The 17846-nt window shown below is 36.2% G+C and overlaps 1 protein-coding gene across 2 annotated transcripts; it reads left to right on the forward strand.

Moving 5' to 3' along the window:
• Positions 1-5420: 5420 nt before the first annotated feature.
• Positions 5421-17065, forward strand: si:ch73-29l19.1. Of its 2 annotated transcripts, none has more exons than XM_001923825.6 (4): positions 5421-6062; positions 11414-11641; positions 14957-15055; positions 15346-17065. In XM_001923825.6, the coding sequence occupies exons 1-4, from the start codon at positions 5907-5909 to the stop codon at positions 15487-15489; spliced, it is 627 nt and encodes a 208-aa protein (XP_001923860.1). In that variant the 5' UTR covers positions 5421-5906; the 3' UTR covers positions 15490-17065. The 2 variants fall into 2 exon arrangements, with proteins under 2 accessions (XP_001923860.1, XP_073810440.1); XM_073954339.1 differs by having other exon boundaries at positions 5433-6062; positions 16259-17065.
• Positions 17066-17846: the final 781 nt, after the last annotated feature.

Raw genomic sequence — 17846 nt, forward strand, 5'->3', positions numbered from 1 at the left:
CAGCAGCCTAGACGTTTATTTCTATGTTATCAAATAAAAATAATTTGAATTCCCCTTACTAATGTGCAAAAGATGTAGCCTTATTTACAGTAGTTTCCTGTAATCATCCTACTTGCATTATTTTCACAATTAAATTAGAATATTATATAGTACTTATTATTTATTAATATTTATAGTCCTAAATCTAATGGAAGTAGCTCCATAAAGTTACAGCTGTTAAAAAATGGGATATTGTAATAGAAAGAAAACATTTTCTACTCAAAAGATTTGTTTCTTCATGAAAGCAGCTATTTTTGAAGAGTGGAACAGGAACAAAAACGGGTCTAGAATCCAAGTGCAATTTTAATTGATGTATAGTGCAGAGAAAGTGACAAAAATACAAAAATCCAAAGTACAAAATAACAAAATAGCAAACAAACAAACAAAACAAGAAACTAAGACAGATTAAACACAAACTAGACTTTAACAAGATACAAGAGCGAGATCAGGAACAACATACCAGAGATGACAACGACCAACTGACAAACAGAGGATGAATAACTGAATATATAGTCCAGGTAATCAACGGAGAACGGAGAAAGCTGTGGTTGTAAATCAGTGTAGATGACAGACCGGGTGTGTGCGTGAAAGAATGTATGGAAATGTAGTTCTAAAGCCACTGTAGTTTGCTGGGGTTTGCTGGCGAAATACAGTGACATCTGGTGGACAAACACAGTCATGACATTACCCCCTCTCTAAAGAGCGGCTACAGGAACAAGGGGAGGGATGGGAGGGTCAGACCAGGATAGGTTCGTGGGTCAGGTGCCCCGGCAGGAAGCCAGGGTGTAGCCGGGGAATCCGTCCCAAGTAGTGGGAAGGACCACCAGGGAGGGGCGGGAGGTATGACCCATGGATGATACCGTAGGAGACACAAGGCAGGGGGTTTTAGGAGAGCCAGCTGGAGAGGCAGCTGGACTGGAGCCGGCGGGACTGGAGGCAGCTGGACTGGAGCCGGCCGGACTGGAGGTAGCTGGACTGGAGCCAGCAGGACTGGGGCCGGCAGGGCAAGACGTCTGGGAGGTGCCAGTAGGGCAGGACGTTTGGGTGGCGTTGGTAAGGCCAAGAGCTGGGCTGGAACCGGCAGGACCAGGAACCTGGGTGGCACCGGCAGGGCGAGGAGCCTGGGTGGCACCGGCAGGGCGAGGAGCCTGGGTGGTGCCAGCAGGGCGAGGAGCCTAGGTGGCACCGGCAGGGCGAGGAGCCTGGGTGGCGCCGGCAGGGCGAGGAGCCTGGGTGCCTTCTTTCTTTCTTTTTTTCTTTCTTTCTTTCATCACGAACGCTATTTTCCTCTAGCCATCTGTTTACAGGTTGTCAGAATCCAAAATGAGAGATATATGAATTACACATTTATTCAGCACCACACAAAGAGGCATGAGATTTTTTTTACGGCTGCATGTCTACCTAAACATTTTCAGCTGTGAGTGTTTTTGCAGCACATTGTTTTTTTCAGTCAGGTGCTATGATACAGAGTATCACCACTGTAACATTACAGGTTAAAAGTTTTTAACAAACAGTTGCTGACAGTTGCATGGTATTGTCCCGCCTCTCCTCCACTGTGATTGGATGGCTAGCTCAAAAGTGACACTGATTAGCTCTCAGCAGTGACCACAAAACACCTACTCAGCGACTCGCTACACTTGCAAGTGCTCAAAAAAACAATGCTTTTATTGACAACAACAGAAAACAAACACTCAACCTGAGAAAAAAAAACAATTTGGCAGACACACAGCCTAATTGTAGCTTTATTTATCATTTAAATTGTAAAATTTGTTATGTATGTTTATAATGAGGCAACAAACACACGTACAATGCTGAGTATGAGTGTGTATTCATTTATTCATTCATTTTCCTTCAGCTCAGTCCCTTTATTCATCAAGGGTCTCCACAGAGGAATGAACCGCCAACTATTTCAGCATATGTTTTACACAGGGGATGCCTTTCCAGCTGCAACCCAATACTGGAAAACATCTATACACACTCATGCAAACACACACTACCGCCTATTTAGCTTATTCAATTCACCTATAGCACATGTCTTTGGACTTTGGGGGAGGCCGGAGCCCCTGGAAGAAACCCACGCCAACATGGGGAGAACATGCAAACTCCACACAGAAATGCCTACTGACCCAGCCGGGACTCTAACCAGTGACCTTGTCGCCTTATGAGTGTTTAATGCACGGTAAATATTCACGACCATTCCAGATGTGATCGATATGGAGATTCTGATTCTATAGGGGTAATTTATTCATTTCTTTTCGGCTTAGTCCCTTTATTAATCAGGGGTTGCCACAGCGGAATGAACCACCAACTTATCCAGCATATGTTTTACCCAGTGGATTATGCCCTTAGCCCTTATTGCTGCAACCCATCACTGGGAAACAACCATACACACTCAGTTACACACATTCAATATGGGCAATTTAGCCTACCCAATTCACCTAGAGCGGTTGTCTTTGGACTTGTTGGGGAAACCAGTGCACCTGGAGGAAACCCACACCAACATAGGTAGAGCATGCAAACTCCACACAGAAATGCCGACTGACCCAGCCGGGGCCAGCAACCTTCTTGCTGTAAGGCTACTGTGCTAACCACTGAGCCATGTTGCCCTATGAGTGTTTAATGCACGTTCAATATTCATGATCATTCCAGATGTGGTCAATGTGGAGATTCTGAATCTATAGGGGCTATTTCTCTATTTATTAAGGAGCATATAAAATTATTAAGATTTTTTTACTTACCTCAGCCACATACATAAAATGTAGATATCAGAGAACAAGAACATATTGAATAAATTATAGGGTACCTTCAAATTAAATCTGAAATTTTGACCCATGCGATATATATTTGGTTATTGCCAAAAATATACCTATATACATAACACAGATTTTGTGGTCCAGAGTCAAATATATAGATGCGCATTCTGCAAATGTGTTTCCTTCATGACTAATGCAGGTAATATTTCTCTGTGAAACACACAGAATGCAACAAATAAATGGGCGTACACTGTTGTGACCCAGAAACAACAACACCACCACCCTTCCAATTAGGTGCAAGGATCAAACAGACATGACCACAGGTGACGTTTATCATCAGAGTCTCTGGTTCTCATACTGTACGCTCTGCTGCCCCAGAGTGCAGCGGGGGCAACAACTGGAGCAGGACAGTAGACAAGGCTTGGGGGTGGTTGTTGTGTGCCCCAGATTGCTTCCTCCAGAAGGGGAGGGGGTTTATCATATTCTAAAATGGGGTCAGCTGAAAGTACACGGACTACTGAACATGCAGCTGCAATGTTTAAAATGGAAGGCAAATTTGGCTGAATCTTGTGCTTTTTGCTAATATATGATGGAGCTTCTCTTTAGGGAGACTCAATGTGTTATTATTCACCCATTTGAGACTCTGTAATGTATTAAAAGTATACATTTTGTAAAATGAACATGTATTATTTACTAAGCCTTTAAACCTGATTTTTGTACCCAGTTTGAGTAAAAATAATGCACCTTATAATGCACTTTATGATATCATGATTAGTAATTAAAAATGTTTTGCTATATCTATTCGTTGCTATTCATTGATAAAGTATAATGCATTATACTCATGACAAATAAACAATTTGAGATGCAATAAGACACTTTTAATTCATTTAAACAAAACAAAAAACATACAATATTATGTCTACATAGTGCATTATAAGATGCTTTATAAGATAAAGAAGATTTAAATTTAGTTGCCATAGATAGATTTTTTTAATTGCACAAACAATAAATAAAATACCCAATGACACTTTACTTGAAGCCTTTATATAATCTTTATAAAATATATATTATTTATTTATTTTTTAATTTAATAATTTATTTTTATTTTATTTTTTATTTATTTAATCTACTTTTCATGCTATCTAATGCACCTAATATTGCATTGAATGACACTGGATAATCTTAACCACAAGGAATCTGCAATGCATATTCCTCTTTTTATTACAGTAATTTATTCAAAGATATGAAAAATTATGAATAGGAGTTTCATGCACAGTATTCAAGACTTTCCATTTAAAAGCTTTGAAAAAAAATACAAATACAAATATTAAGGAACATTACCTTAAAGCCTTCATATATGAAGCATTATAAAATAATATTATAATATTTTAATGTATAAACCACACCATTTATCATGAAATAAGATCACACAATAAATAATCATAACCAAATATATAACACATTATTATCAGAGTTGGGGGTTAAGTAACACAAGTTACATAATAATATTACTTTTCTAAGTAACGAGTAAAGTACTGTTATGCATTACTTTTAAAAAGTAATAATATTTGAGTTACTTTTTAGTTTAATTAATTAGCTTTTTAAAAAATTCTGAATTAAAATTAAAGTAGTCATAATAAATCACGCAGTCATTAAGAGAATGTGTTCATTATTTTGAACGCATCGAACAAAAAGAAAAGGGAATTGTCTCAATAGACAGTGATTTTATGTTGAATTGTACTTAAGACAAACAATATGAAAGTAGCAAACACATTGCTTTAAACTTTCAATAATCTATTTATACAACATGTATAGCTCTGGGGTTGGGAAGTTCTCAAAAAACATCCTAAATAAAATATACCTTTTTGATGTGTGTTTTTTTTTTTTTTTTTTTTTTAAGGTAAATGAAGCTGTAGGTAAGTGTGTTGGTAATTACAGAACTCCTCTATTAAGAAAGAAAAGAAAACAAGCTCTGAAAGAGATCAAGCCTCTGCCCGGTAATACAAAGTAACGCAAAAGTAACTCAAAAGTAACCTAATGTGTGACTTACTTTAAAAAGGAACTAAGTAATGCAACTAGTTGCTTTTTGGGGAGTAACTCAATATTGTAATGCATTACCTTCAAGTAACTTTTACCAACACTATTTTACTTTTATTTTTTTTTTTAAAGCAAATAATACAACTCATTTCAAATGTGACACATTATTATTATTATTATTATTATTATTATTATTATTATTATTATTATTATTATTATCATTATTATCATTATAATATTATTTATGCTGTTTCATTAACATCCATAACAATGTTTCAATGACTCCAAAACAACCAATCTCTCTACCCCAATAGTTACACTAAAAAAGCACGTGTCACATACACAATCAGAACAAAGTCTAGCCACTAAACTCGATGGATGCCAATCTACATCGACAAGCCAGTCTTACTTTACTCATTATCAGACAGCACTAAAACATAAATACATGATCACACTGACTCTCCCACACACACTGGTCTGTCCTGCTGCGGTCCATAATTATTGGCAGGTTTGATGTGCTCAGTGAGTGGAAACTATGGGAGAATTGGTGTGTGTGTGTTTGTGTGCATGTGTGACAAACTCCCACCCTCCACCCTCAGGCCCATCACTTTGTAATGGAAAGATTAAAAGCAGAGCAGCAACCCAAAAAACCATCCTCTCTCTCTCTCTCTCTCTCTCTCTCTATCTCTATATCTCACCAGCTCACCCTCTCCCTCTCATTTACCCCTCTACCGCCCTTATACTACATTACATTTCCCTCCCTCTCTCATGTTAAGGGGATTCACTTATTTAGAGTCTTGGACAAAGGCTGTGTGTACATATTTTTGGGTCGGCTTAAACCCACACAAACTGGGAGAAATCTAATTATAAATCTATCGGTGAGCCAAGCCGAGCTCATCGTGGAGTCTAGACCTTCAATGAAAGAGGTTCTGTGAAGCTCCAGGACAACAAACGTCAACATCAGGTCCGTCTGAGCCGGTTGGATCATCAGCCTTTTTTTCCAGGACACAGGAGCCTCATAGAGTGCTCCACACTACACGTCTCAAGCTGTCTCTTCGGCTGCTTCCAGCAATTATTATGGACAATGAGGACGATGATGATGGCAACTTTACCAAGTGGATGAGCAGTTATTGGGGCCACGGGGTTGGGGAGGACCACGCCAAAGAGAGGAAGAGGAGCTTCAGGAGGCCGTCCCGCAAGAAAGCTGACCGCCGTGCATCACTGCCTTGCATGGTAAGCTTGTGATGTCAGTAATTAAATATAATTTGAAATGAACCAAAACCCAGAGATTGAACGCATATGTGGTATAAAATGTTTCAATTCAAATAGTTTTAACTTTTAATTCTGATTAGTCAACTCATTGTGAAATGAGGCAACAGTTAGCATAATAAACTATATTGTATGATGGAAATGTTGTATATTTTATGATTGCTTTGTCTTAAAGAAAGTACACAAACAAACATTTTTTGCTGAACAAAAAAGAAAATACTTTAAAGAAAGCTGTTCTTACCATTGACATCGTAGTATGACAAATAAATATTATGGAAGTCAATGGTTACAGGTTTTCAGCTTTCTTCAAAATATTTTCTTTTGTGTTCAACAGAAACCTAAACATGTTTGGAACAAGCCAAGGGATAGTAAAGGATGAAAATGTATTTTTTTTTTTTTTTGTGAACTTATAATACTTAATAATCAATAATTTACAAAACTATTGAAGGTGGTTGCTGCTTTAAGTCATTTCCTGTGACTTACAGTACATTATTAAAATTATTTAAAACATCAAGACAATTCTCAAACAAAAATGGAGCCAAAACATGTAAAGTATTATCAAAACATGATGTCATATTGACATTTCTCGTTTAATATTTACAGTGAATGTGCAAGCTATTCTGCTATATCTGTGGTGAGAAATGTATTAGCCACTTTAATATCAAAGTACATCAAACAGTAAATTTTCATGTACTACAAACCAGTCTGTTTAGATACAACAACACATTAAAGTAATATGAATATCTATATATTCAGTAGGTAGGTAGCGCTGTCGCCTCACAGCAAGAAGGTCGCTGGTTCGAACCTCGCCTCAGTTGGCGTTTCTGTGTAGAGTTTGCATGTTCCTCCAGGTGCTCTGGTTTCCCCCACTGTCCAAAGACATGTGGTAAAGGTGAATTGGGTAGACAAAATTTTCTGTAGTGTATAAGTGTTTGTGTGTGTGTGTGTGTGTGTGTGTGTGTGTGTGTGTGTGTGTGTGTGTGTGTGTGTGTGTGTGTGTGTGTGTGTGTGTGTGTGTGTGTGTGGATGTTTCCCAGAGATGGGTTGCGGCTGGAAGGGCATCCGCTGCTTAAAAATGTGCTGAATAAGTTGGTGGTTAATTCCGCTGTGGCGACCCCGGATTAATAAAGAGACTAAGCCGATAAGAAAATGAATGAATGAATATATATATATATATATATATATATATATATATATATAATGTCGAAATTTGTACAACTAAAATAATTAAAAACAAAACAAAAATAATTTTGTCTCTAATAGTAAATGATCACAAATTTCAAATATTGTATAACAGCAAATTTATAATTAAAATATACATTATTTTATGTTATTATTTGCAATTCATTTTCGCATTTTAAAAAAGGATATACAGTTGAAGCCAGAATTATTAGCCCCCCTGTTTATTGTTTTCCTCAATGTCTTTTTAACAGAGAGAAGATTATTACAACACATTTCTAAACACAATAATTTTAGTAACTCAAACTAATTTATTTTATCTGTGCCATGGTGACAGTACATAATATTTTACTATACACTGCTCCTTGCTCTGTTAAACATTATTTGGGAAATATTTAAAAAAGACAAAATAATTCAAAGGCGGGCTAATAATTCTGACTTCAACTGTATATTAAGGAGCGGCGGCTCAGTGTTTAGCACTGTTGCCTAACAGCAAGAAGGTCGCTGGTTTTAAAGCACATTGTTCAGTCATTTCCTAAAAATTTTACCTACCAAGATTTTGGCTGTTTTTTTTAATGGAGGGCCATTCAGATTTTATTTTAATACCTGCTGAAGATTGACTGCCTGTATTGAAGTATAAACTCATATTAGAAACAGCAATCAAAGAAGATGCATACCACTTTGCAACTTCACAGTTTATATTATTGCAGAGCTGACAGTGTGTGTTCAGTCGTTGCAAACACCTTTGGTGCAATTTGATGCTCAAATCACTGTCAAAAATGTAAGTTTTGGCAAATTTGTATTGGTATATAAGCTAGACTGTAAATATGAGTGTTCGCTTACATCTTTGCAACATATTGGCTAATTGAATTTGCCTGAATGCCAAGTTTCGTGTGAATCGAACAAATTTAGATTTTAATTTTAGGTTAAAAAAAATAAAAAAAAACATGAGAAAAATGAAAGTTTATGCTTCATTTAGATACTGTCTTAATTCCCACATCATATTTAAGAATAAAATGTGGTATCCTATTGAGAACGTCACAGCACAGCAAGGATTTCCAATCAAATAGATTGTAATGTCATTGTTTATAAACAACAAATTATGTCTCCAATTGTGGTTTAGTAAATATTTTTAAAAAGTCACTACTTATAACTTTAGTTCTCTATTATTCAACTTTTTCTAGAGCCACAGCTGCCATTTTATAAAATAAATAAGCTACTGATTTCATAATGCGTAAGAGGAATGTTGACATGAGCATTCCTTTCTTATCACTCACTACAACCCAAATCCTCATACTTTAAAGCATCTAGGAGCAAGTCCACTCATGGTCTATTTTTGTATGTTTATACTGTAGCTTATAATATGATTTGCTGTGTTTGACATGCAGACTCAGTTGATCTTGTAAACAAAGCAGCAACACTGTGCATAATGGCTTTCGGAAGAGCAACTCTTTGGAAACAGGAAAGTGTGCTCTGATTAGAGGTGGTGACCCAGCAGAGATTCATTCTCTTCCTCACATATGGCAGCATCACATGCTCTTTCTCACGCCTCACAGAGCACAGGTCAACTAACTTTAATTGTGCTGTATAAATAAAATGCCTTGTACTTGCTTACATAATAAGAATTGTTTATCATGAAAAAAAGCAATGAATGAATCTTACTGATGATTTTAAATAAAAACAAACAAATCTGTTATGTGTTATGATAAATTCATGTCAACCAGAGCTACCAGAGTAACTTTTTGTCCATTTGCATGCAAGCTTTAAATAAAAAAGTTTCATGATAAAGGTACAGTATTAGACAAAATGGAAATGACTTGTTTGCTTTACTTCACTTTGTGATCAGCGGTTTCGTTTTATACCTTTCTCTGATTCCAGTTATCAGTTAAATTTTATCATCTGTTACCAAACCAAGAGTGTATAGCTTCTCATTTTGTGGCAATTGATTAGATTAACCTGTTCATCCAATCTGCACGCAACTTTATAGCTATATTAACCTTATTAAACTTCTCTACAACTGCTACAGCCTTAGTTTTGGCAATCAAATCAGTGCAAACAGGTTGTTATTTCAAAAGTCACCCACTGAGGGGATTTTACACTATTTTAAATGCATAAAATCTGAAAATGAAATAGAACGTTAATTATTTAAACATTATTATGAATCGGCGGCTCAGTGGTTAGCACTGTCACCTCACAGCAAGATTGTTGCTGGCTTGAGTACCAGTTTGACCAGGTGGCATTTCTTTGTGGAGTTTGCATGTTCTCCCCATTTTGGCGTGGGTTTCCTCCGGGTGCTCTAGTCGCCCCCACAGTCCAAAGACTTGCGCTATAGGTAAATTGGATGAACTAAATTAAACATAGTGTATGAGTGTGTGCGAATGCAGAGTATATGAATGTTTCCCAGTTCTGGGTTGTGGCTGGAAGGGCATCCGCTGTTTAAGACATATCGTCAACAAAGAATTATAAGGTTCTGTCTGACATTTTTGTCAAAATTGAGTTATTGACATATTTTTATTAAGTAACAACTTATTTACATCGTAGGGTGTTTTTTATAAGTTGTTTTCATTTGAAGACTTTTTTATTTAAAAAACAAATGTTACACACATACTGTTTGCTATGTAATGCAAAAACTTTGAAGCTCAATATCTCAAAATCATTCAGATTACAGATAGAACCCTAATTCCAAGGTGACGATATGCTGGAAAAGTTAGGGGTTCATTCTGTTGTGGTGACCTCTGATAAATCAGAGACTAAGTCGAAAGAAAATAAATGAATTATAAATCATTTAGCTCCAGAGTCTTGAAATTAATTGTGGTACATATAGGATATGCATTAAAATAAAATATATATTTTTTTATCTTTGTGTAGCTGTAATTCAAACATTTGCAGTGTGTCCTGTATTTTAAAAATCTAATAAAAACAGATTGCATGTAATACAGCCCAAGAGACAAAAGTGAATGATAGTATTGCCCTCAAGATTACTCTGTAAAGCCCCTTTGATTAGCTTGACTTTAAGTGAAACACTTGTACAAGTCATTATGGGCTGCTCAAGAAAAATAATTGATTAGACTCTTTCTTGGCTGAGCTTACAGACTATTTTCACAAAACATGTGACATTGTGGAGATGTTCAGATCATGTCTGTAGCATCCGGCAGTTCGGGCAGTCTATGGGATATGCAAAACAGGTTCAGAATCTGAATTGTCTGATGATCAGGGGCCACTTTTGGATCTCTTCTAGACTTGCAAAACTTTTGGGCATCTTTTGGAAAACATTTTGTGTCTGAATGTCTGATAATTAGGGATTTTTTTTATTGACTGCCCTTGGATACTTACAGGACTTTCAAAACAGCTTTAGAATGTCTCTTGCACATGCAATACAGGTTTCGTGTCTGAACATCTAATGATTAGAGCACTTTCTGGACATGCAAAAGTTTGCTGAATATGTGTGCAGGCTGCATAAAAACCCTTAAGTAATTTAACTTAAGGGTATAGGAGAAAATATCCTGAGGCAAGGGATTTCATTACTTCCTAACTGTCACACTTACTTAAAACTCTTTCCTAAGCTTTTAACTGTAGTTTCTGGCTATATACGACAACTGTCCCCACAGTTGCTACAATTAAGTCTCACCATAAACCTCTGAATGTGCAGTAAAACTAGGATAACTCAAACTGCACCTCATACGGTCGCTCACCATGCAGAATGACTGCTAGGTTCATGTCTGAAGTTGGCTTTAACAAGTGCTGCTATCCTTCGGTCACCACAATAATATACCCCGTACAGAGTGGGGGCGGTCGCAGAGATGATGCATGCCAAGATTGTACACTTTCATTCTGGCTCCTCAGTTGATGTCTTTTAAAAGGATGTAAGGCGTTTATTTGATGTGCTTTGGACTAGTTTTGCTTGGTGGTTTTTGTCTGTTTAACTGTACTATAATTAAACGAAAAATGATTATCAAAGTGTCTTATATAACCATTTATATTAAGCTTTACAACAATAACTTCATATAATCACTACTCATTTAATACATTTCTTTAGCATTTAAAGATTCAGATTCAATATTGCTGACTGCTCATCTCTTCTTTTTATGTCATGGTCTTTCTTTCTTTCTCCCTTACTTTCTTTCTGTACTAAACAGTCTCAGCTAGAAGCCATGCAGGCGAATCATCTCCATGTTAACACCATGGCCCCTGTGCCTGTCCATCTAAAGAGCCGTGAGGACAAAGAGGTGCACTCTCACCCTCGCGCCCGCCGTGTGTCTTCAGATGAAAGCAGCCGAAACAAAGTGGGACCTGAATGTCACATCACCACCATCCCTGAGCTCTCTGAGTGCTTAGAGAGGAGGCTGCGTTTCCACAACCACAAGGTGACATCAATTATCAAACCCATGGTCTGAAAGTAAATGATCCAAGAGTTTTCCTCAAAACTAAATACGCTTTGAGTTGCTATTTCCCACCCAGATTATCTCTCATATATGTATAGAAATGGTTTAGTTTATCTAATTTTAGGCATGTCCTGGGTTACAATATAATACAGACCAAGATATCAAATCAAACAACTAGATATGATTTTACAAGACACAACATTAAAAATAACTCAATCCTTAAGCTGTTGTTTCATGTCAAATTATAGTTCTTGCATAGTGACCAATGCAGTTTAACACTAGATATCAGAAACACATGTCCTTTTAATTCCTGTTGCTGTCTTGGCTCTATTACACATTTTATAAGCCCTTCATCTTGACTGGTAAAAATTACATAATATTTGACTCCTTTTAGACATTTAATAAGCTTGTGATGTTCACTTTGACTAAATAAAAATCACCACAGTCATCACAAAATATACACTACCTGACAAAAGTCTTGTTGCCTATCCAAGTTTTAGGAACAACAAATAATAGCTTGACTTGTAGTTGATCATTTGGTATCAGAAGTGATTTATATGAAAGCCAAATGCCTCTAGATTACGCTTATTTTCCAAAATAAAATGTGTTCAGGCCTTGATTTTTAAAGATTTAATTAAGATAGTGAGGTCTGACTTTACTTAGACAACTGTTTTGTCACTTAACCAAAATAATGCACAGTACAAAATATAAATTCATGGTGCAGTGGATAAAGCATTAATTTTGTGTATGACTCCCATGAGCTTGGAGGACTGCATCCATACATCTCTGCAATGACTCAAATAACTCATTAATAAAGTCATCTGGAATTGCAAAGAAAACGTTCTTGTAGGACTCCCAGAGTTCATCAAATTTCTTTGGATTCATCTTCAATGCCTCCTCCTGCATCTTACCCCATGCTCAATAATGTTTTGCCTGGTTACTGGGCTGGCCAATCCTGGATCACCTTGACCTTCTTTGCTTTCAGGAACTTTGATGTGGAGGCTAAAGTATGAGAAGGAACGCTATCTTGCTGAAGAATTTGACCTCTCCTGTGGTTTGTAATGTAACTGGCAGCACAATTAACTTGATACCTCAGAATGTTACCCCAAACCATGATTTTTCCTTCAGCAAACTGATTTCTGTGAGAATCTTAAGTCCATGGGGGTTCCAATAGTATTTGTGATGATTGGGATGCAGTTCAACAGATGAATCATTGGAAAAATCTACCTTCTGCCACTTTTCCAATAGATCAACTAGACATCAAGTTATTATTTGTTGTCACAATTATTATTTGCTTACAACTGGGATCGATGACAAGACTTTTGTCAGGTAGAGTACATCATAAAACCTTTGTGTGAATACTAACTAAACCAGAACTAAATGCAGCATTTTCTTTTTGGTCGAGAACAAAAGACGTAGGCTACCCCAAGAGAACTTGTTCTGATATTTTACCACCAAAAATGAATACAAATTCAGCATTTTTTACATTGCTTTTCTTCATTCACTCGTGTAAACCTATAATTTCAGCTGTCGCAATAACAGGATGTCCTCATTTTGTTTGCTTTAAAACATTCTCTGCCAGACACTTGAAGAACGCCCGCATAATGTTTACTGCTGGTCAATCGAGGACGTTCCCCATTTCATCCAATTTATAAAGTTCTCTGTTGGTCACTCAGAGGACATCCACATCATTTTTGCTGCTGGTCACTTGAGGTCGTCCTCATTTCTTCTGCTTTATAACGTACTCCAATGGCCACTCAAAGGACAAACCCCATCTTGTCTACTTCATAATGTTCTTCACCGGTCACCTGGAGGTTGTCTGCATTACATTTACTGCCAGTCACTCGGACTCCACTTGGATCTCATAGGAAAGACGTCTCTCAATTATGAGAGTTAATACTACAATGATCATTTACTTTTACACAGATCCTGTTTTTTTTTCCACTTTATTCATCAAAGCATGATAATAAGCAACAAGAATAAATAAATGAATATCAATGCAGGTTTCAGCTCAAAATGGGGATATTGTAATGATTTCTGGAGGAAGACTGGAATAGTGGTTATGGAAAATTAATCCGTTCAATAATAGGAATTAATTAAAATTTTAAAATATTCATTAATTTGTTTTCTTTTCGGCTTAGTCCCTTTATTAAAAAGGGGTCGCCACAACGGAATGAACTGCCAACTTAATTTAGCATATATTTTACGCAGCAGATGCCCTTTCAGCTGCAACCCAACACTGGGAAACACCCATACACTCTCACATTCACACACATATGGTACGTCCAATTTAGCTTATTCAATTCACCTATTGCGCCTGTCTTTGGACTGTGAGGGAAACTGGAGTTACCAGAGGAAACCCACGTGAACACAGGGAGAGCATGCAAACTCCTAACAGAAATGCCAACTGATCAAGCCTGGGCTCGAACCAGGGCTGCTGTAAGGCGATTGTGCTACCCACTGCGCCACCATGACACCCATTTTAAAAATATAAACATAACAACAAACATATTACAAATTCTCAAACCTGGCAATGAATACTACACTGAAAAAACAATATTTCTACAAAACTGTAGCAAACATTTTATATAGGTTGAATTTAAACCAGTGTTTCTCAACCACGTTCCTGGAGGACCACCAGGTCTGCACATTTTCCTTATCTTTTTAACCAAACACACCTGATTCAGATTATCAGCACAGCAGAGGCTGAGAGACCTGTAATGGGTGTGACAGACAAAGAAGACATCCAAAACATGCAGTGTTGGTGATCCTCCAGGAACATGGTTGAGAAAGACTGATTTAAACAAACAAATTAAATTTAACTTGATGTTCTATTTAATTTTTTGTTTAAATTTAGCTTAAATAAATTGTTTACAATCATTCACCTTAAAAAAAAAATTTATCTAAGGAATTATCTTTGAATATTTTTTACGTCCACAGTGTAATATACTATGCTGTGGTATACACTGTAAAAATGCTTTTAATTGACTGTATTACTGTTGCACTGTAAATTAATAATAGTTTATTTATACTACTCTAAAAATTTTGCCAGTAATACTGTAAAAATTGCCAGTAATATTGCAAAACTTACAAGCACACTGTAAATTAATACTATACTTTAAAACTATAGCACAATTGTAACTGTTAATTTAAAGTGCACTTGTATATTTTACAGTATTTCTGGCAACCAGAAGTGCCAGTTCTGTAAATTATACAGCAATTTTTTTACAGTGCACTGTAGACAAAATGCATGAATATCCTTATACTAATGGATGATTTTGGCTTGTGTATTTGTAGGCAGATGCAGATAGCATATGTCTCATTTGCCATGAAGGACTACGGAAAGAAAGGGGGAGTTTCCAAGAGCTTTACTGTGGCCATCATTTTCATAAAGAGGTAATCACTTCCTATAATAGTTGCCTGCCATCAGCATCAAACCAACCTATCAACACTTGTTGTGCAGTACAGCACTTGATCATTACCTTGCATGTGTTCCCTCCTTCAAACTGAACCCTCAATAGTGCATTTCACACCTCATATTAAACAAAGCTTTATGCATGACACCAAAAACACAAGGATGTTTTTGATATTCATAATTTTCCCCCTTCTGGAATGCATGGAGTTCATCTGTTTACTTGCTTTTCTTGTGATACTAAACCTGCTGTCGCTAATTATGGACTGGGAAGACAAAATGGCCCGAGCATGGCACACGGCCACGTAGTGGGAGTTCTGCACCGGCGTGTGAACGAGGAAAGGAGATACCATTCTGTCCAGGACAAGAGGAGTATCGGTTGCCCCGTCGCCAACTCTCTTTACGTCGACAACGTTAATTATTTTCAGTGTAACAGTGTACCAATAATCGTTTAGATTTTGTGTTTACCTACACACCATATTTGTTTTAAAGTCCTCAACAGGATCTCTAATTTGCAGGGATTCTTTGTTTTCCTCTCTTTTATTCATTAATTAATCGTTTAATTGTTCAGTAAGTCATTTATAATTAATTTTTATATGTATATTACAATAAAAAAGTGATAAGTTTTAGTACTGTCTGCCATTCTTCTGTGTTTAAGTATCCTGAATTTGCAGGTCATATGTCAGGAGTTGCAATTGAGAGGCTATAGCTTTTTAAATGCACATGCTGGAAATTAGCTTGTGGCTAATCACGCTACTGTAATGGAAATCAATACAGGGGCACAAATCTGACACTCATAAGGTCAACAGATCTGTTTTTGAACGTGGAGTTGTCATGCAAGCGTATTCATGTTGTACACTGCATAGTGACATTTAGAGCATTGACAGTGAAATCGACATTGTTTCCTTTAGCATTTATGCTTTTAAAAAAACTCGTATTTTTTATTCATTAACCATTATTCAAGCATTTAAGCAAAATGTAGATTAAAAGAGTTTTATATATCCGTATATATAACACAAACGTCAATTCAGACTGAAAGTATATATTTTGTTTAGCGTGTCGCTCTTTATCAGCAATGTTTCAACATTTTGTAGCATGTGCAAATGTATGTTACAATTATTTTCAATTTTCTGTATTACAGCTAGACTCTTAATGACCTTCCATCGTTTGGCTTCCCTCTCTTTCAGTGCATTGAAAAATGGTTTTGGCAGAGACAGTCATGTCCCAGCTGTCGAGTTCATGTGACCATGCCTGCGCCCATCTACTGGTCCTCTGCTCGCATTCATTTTCCCTGACAATGTCTATATTTTTCACCGCATGATCAGTTCTATGTCTGCTTGCTGCATGTGACTCTGTGCACTGATTTAGTGTTTATATGTAAATAAAAACAAAATAAGACCATAATCTCTGGGTGAAGACAAGGGCTTAAAACTTTAGCTAGCTGTCTAGCTTTCCTGCATGGTTATACAGCCTGTTGCTTGCATATGCTGCATGAGATTAGACCATTTAGAATATGCATGTTCTTATTAATCTCAAGAGAATTTGTACTTTGTCCTTTACCCTCCTTTTATGATTTACCCCCTCTTTTTTTCTCTATGGCGTTGTGAGTTCGACTAGGCTGAAAAAGGCACATCTGACGCCAACCCCACCCCTCACAGTAACATCACTAGCTCCATTGAGTGCTTTGTGTCTGAGATTGCATGTCTGATATTGCAAGTCTCAGCTTACAGCAAGTCCGCAGTCAAATACTCTTGGAAAAATAATGCATGCTAAGTGTCTAACCTCATGAGTCTTTTTGTTTCGTCATCTCTCTCCACTCTGTATTCCACATTTTGCACATCTGCATTACCTGTTAATGTACAAATGCCAAATTCCAGAAAAAAATGTCCAGGGTGTTATAATAATCTAAAGTGTAAATGATTGTTTCAGAGTTATATATGTTGTTTGTACCAAATTCATTCATGTAATTAAATATTTAGAGGTTAAGAAATTCCTACATTGTTGTATTTCTTTTTATTATAGAGCTGTTCTTTTCATACGCTGGAAGAATATATTTTAATTTTCTGTATTTTTCTATTCACAAGTGTTTTCCCTTTATTTACAGATGTGAAATGCATTATGAGACATTGATCTCTGCTCTGCTGACTTTTGATGTTGAAAATTCAACTCTACAGTTTAACAAAGTGACGTTTGTTGACATGTTAGTAGTTTGAAACAATAAAATGTATAAGAAATCTTATAGAGAAATAAGTCTGCAAAATAACAGAAAATGTACTGCTACAAGGAATTTATACTATAATATTTAACACCAACCCAGACAATATATCACTTTTAACTATCGAAATGTTAAGAAAACTTAACATTAAGTCACTTTTTTTTACTTTTCAAGGTTAAAAGTTGTTGGAAGGAAGATAAAGGTCCCATCACACAATTAAAAAGCAAAAATAAATAAGGAAAAATAAAATTAACATAGATCACAAATAATTAAAACTGCTAAATTACGGAATTTTTTTCACAGTGTACATGTCACTACTTTGTTTAAAAATATTTATTTATTTTTTTGAGTGCATAAGTAGTTAAGTGATATGAGTGCCATTAAATGTAAACTTTAGGTGTGAAATAAATAATATTGGCAGCTTTATTGATTATGTTAAAAGTGTAGTCTGATTACAAATTTACATAAAAACATTTAGTAATGCAGTCTATTAAATTAATATTAAATATCCTTATACACTAAAAACGCAGGGTTTCACACAATTTATTCATGTTGTCCCA

This window comes from Danio rerio, chromosome 6 (genome assembly GCF_049306965.1).
Source record: "Danio rerio strain Tuebingen ecotype United States chromosome 6, GRCz12tu, whole genome shotgun sequence".
NCBI classification, from domain to species: domain Eukaryota; kingdom Metazoa; phylum Chordata; class Actinopteri; order Cypriniformes; family Danionidae; genus Danio; species Danio rerio.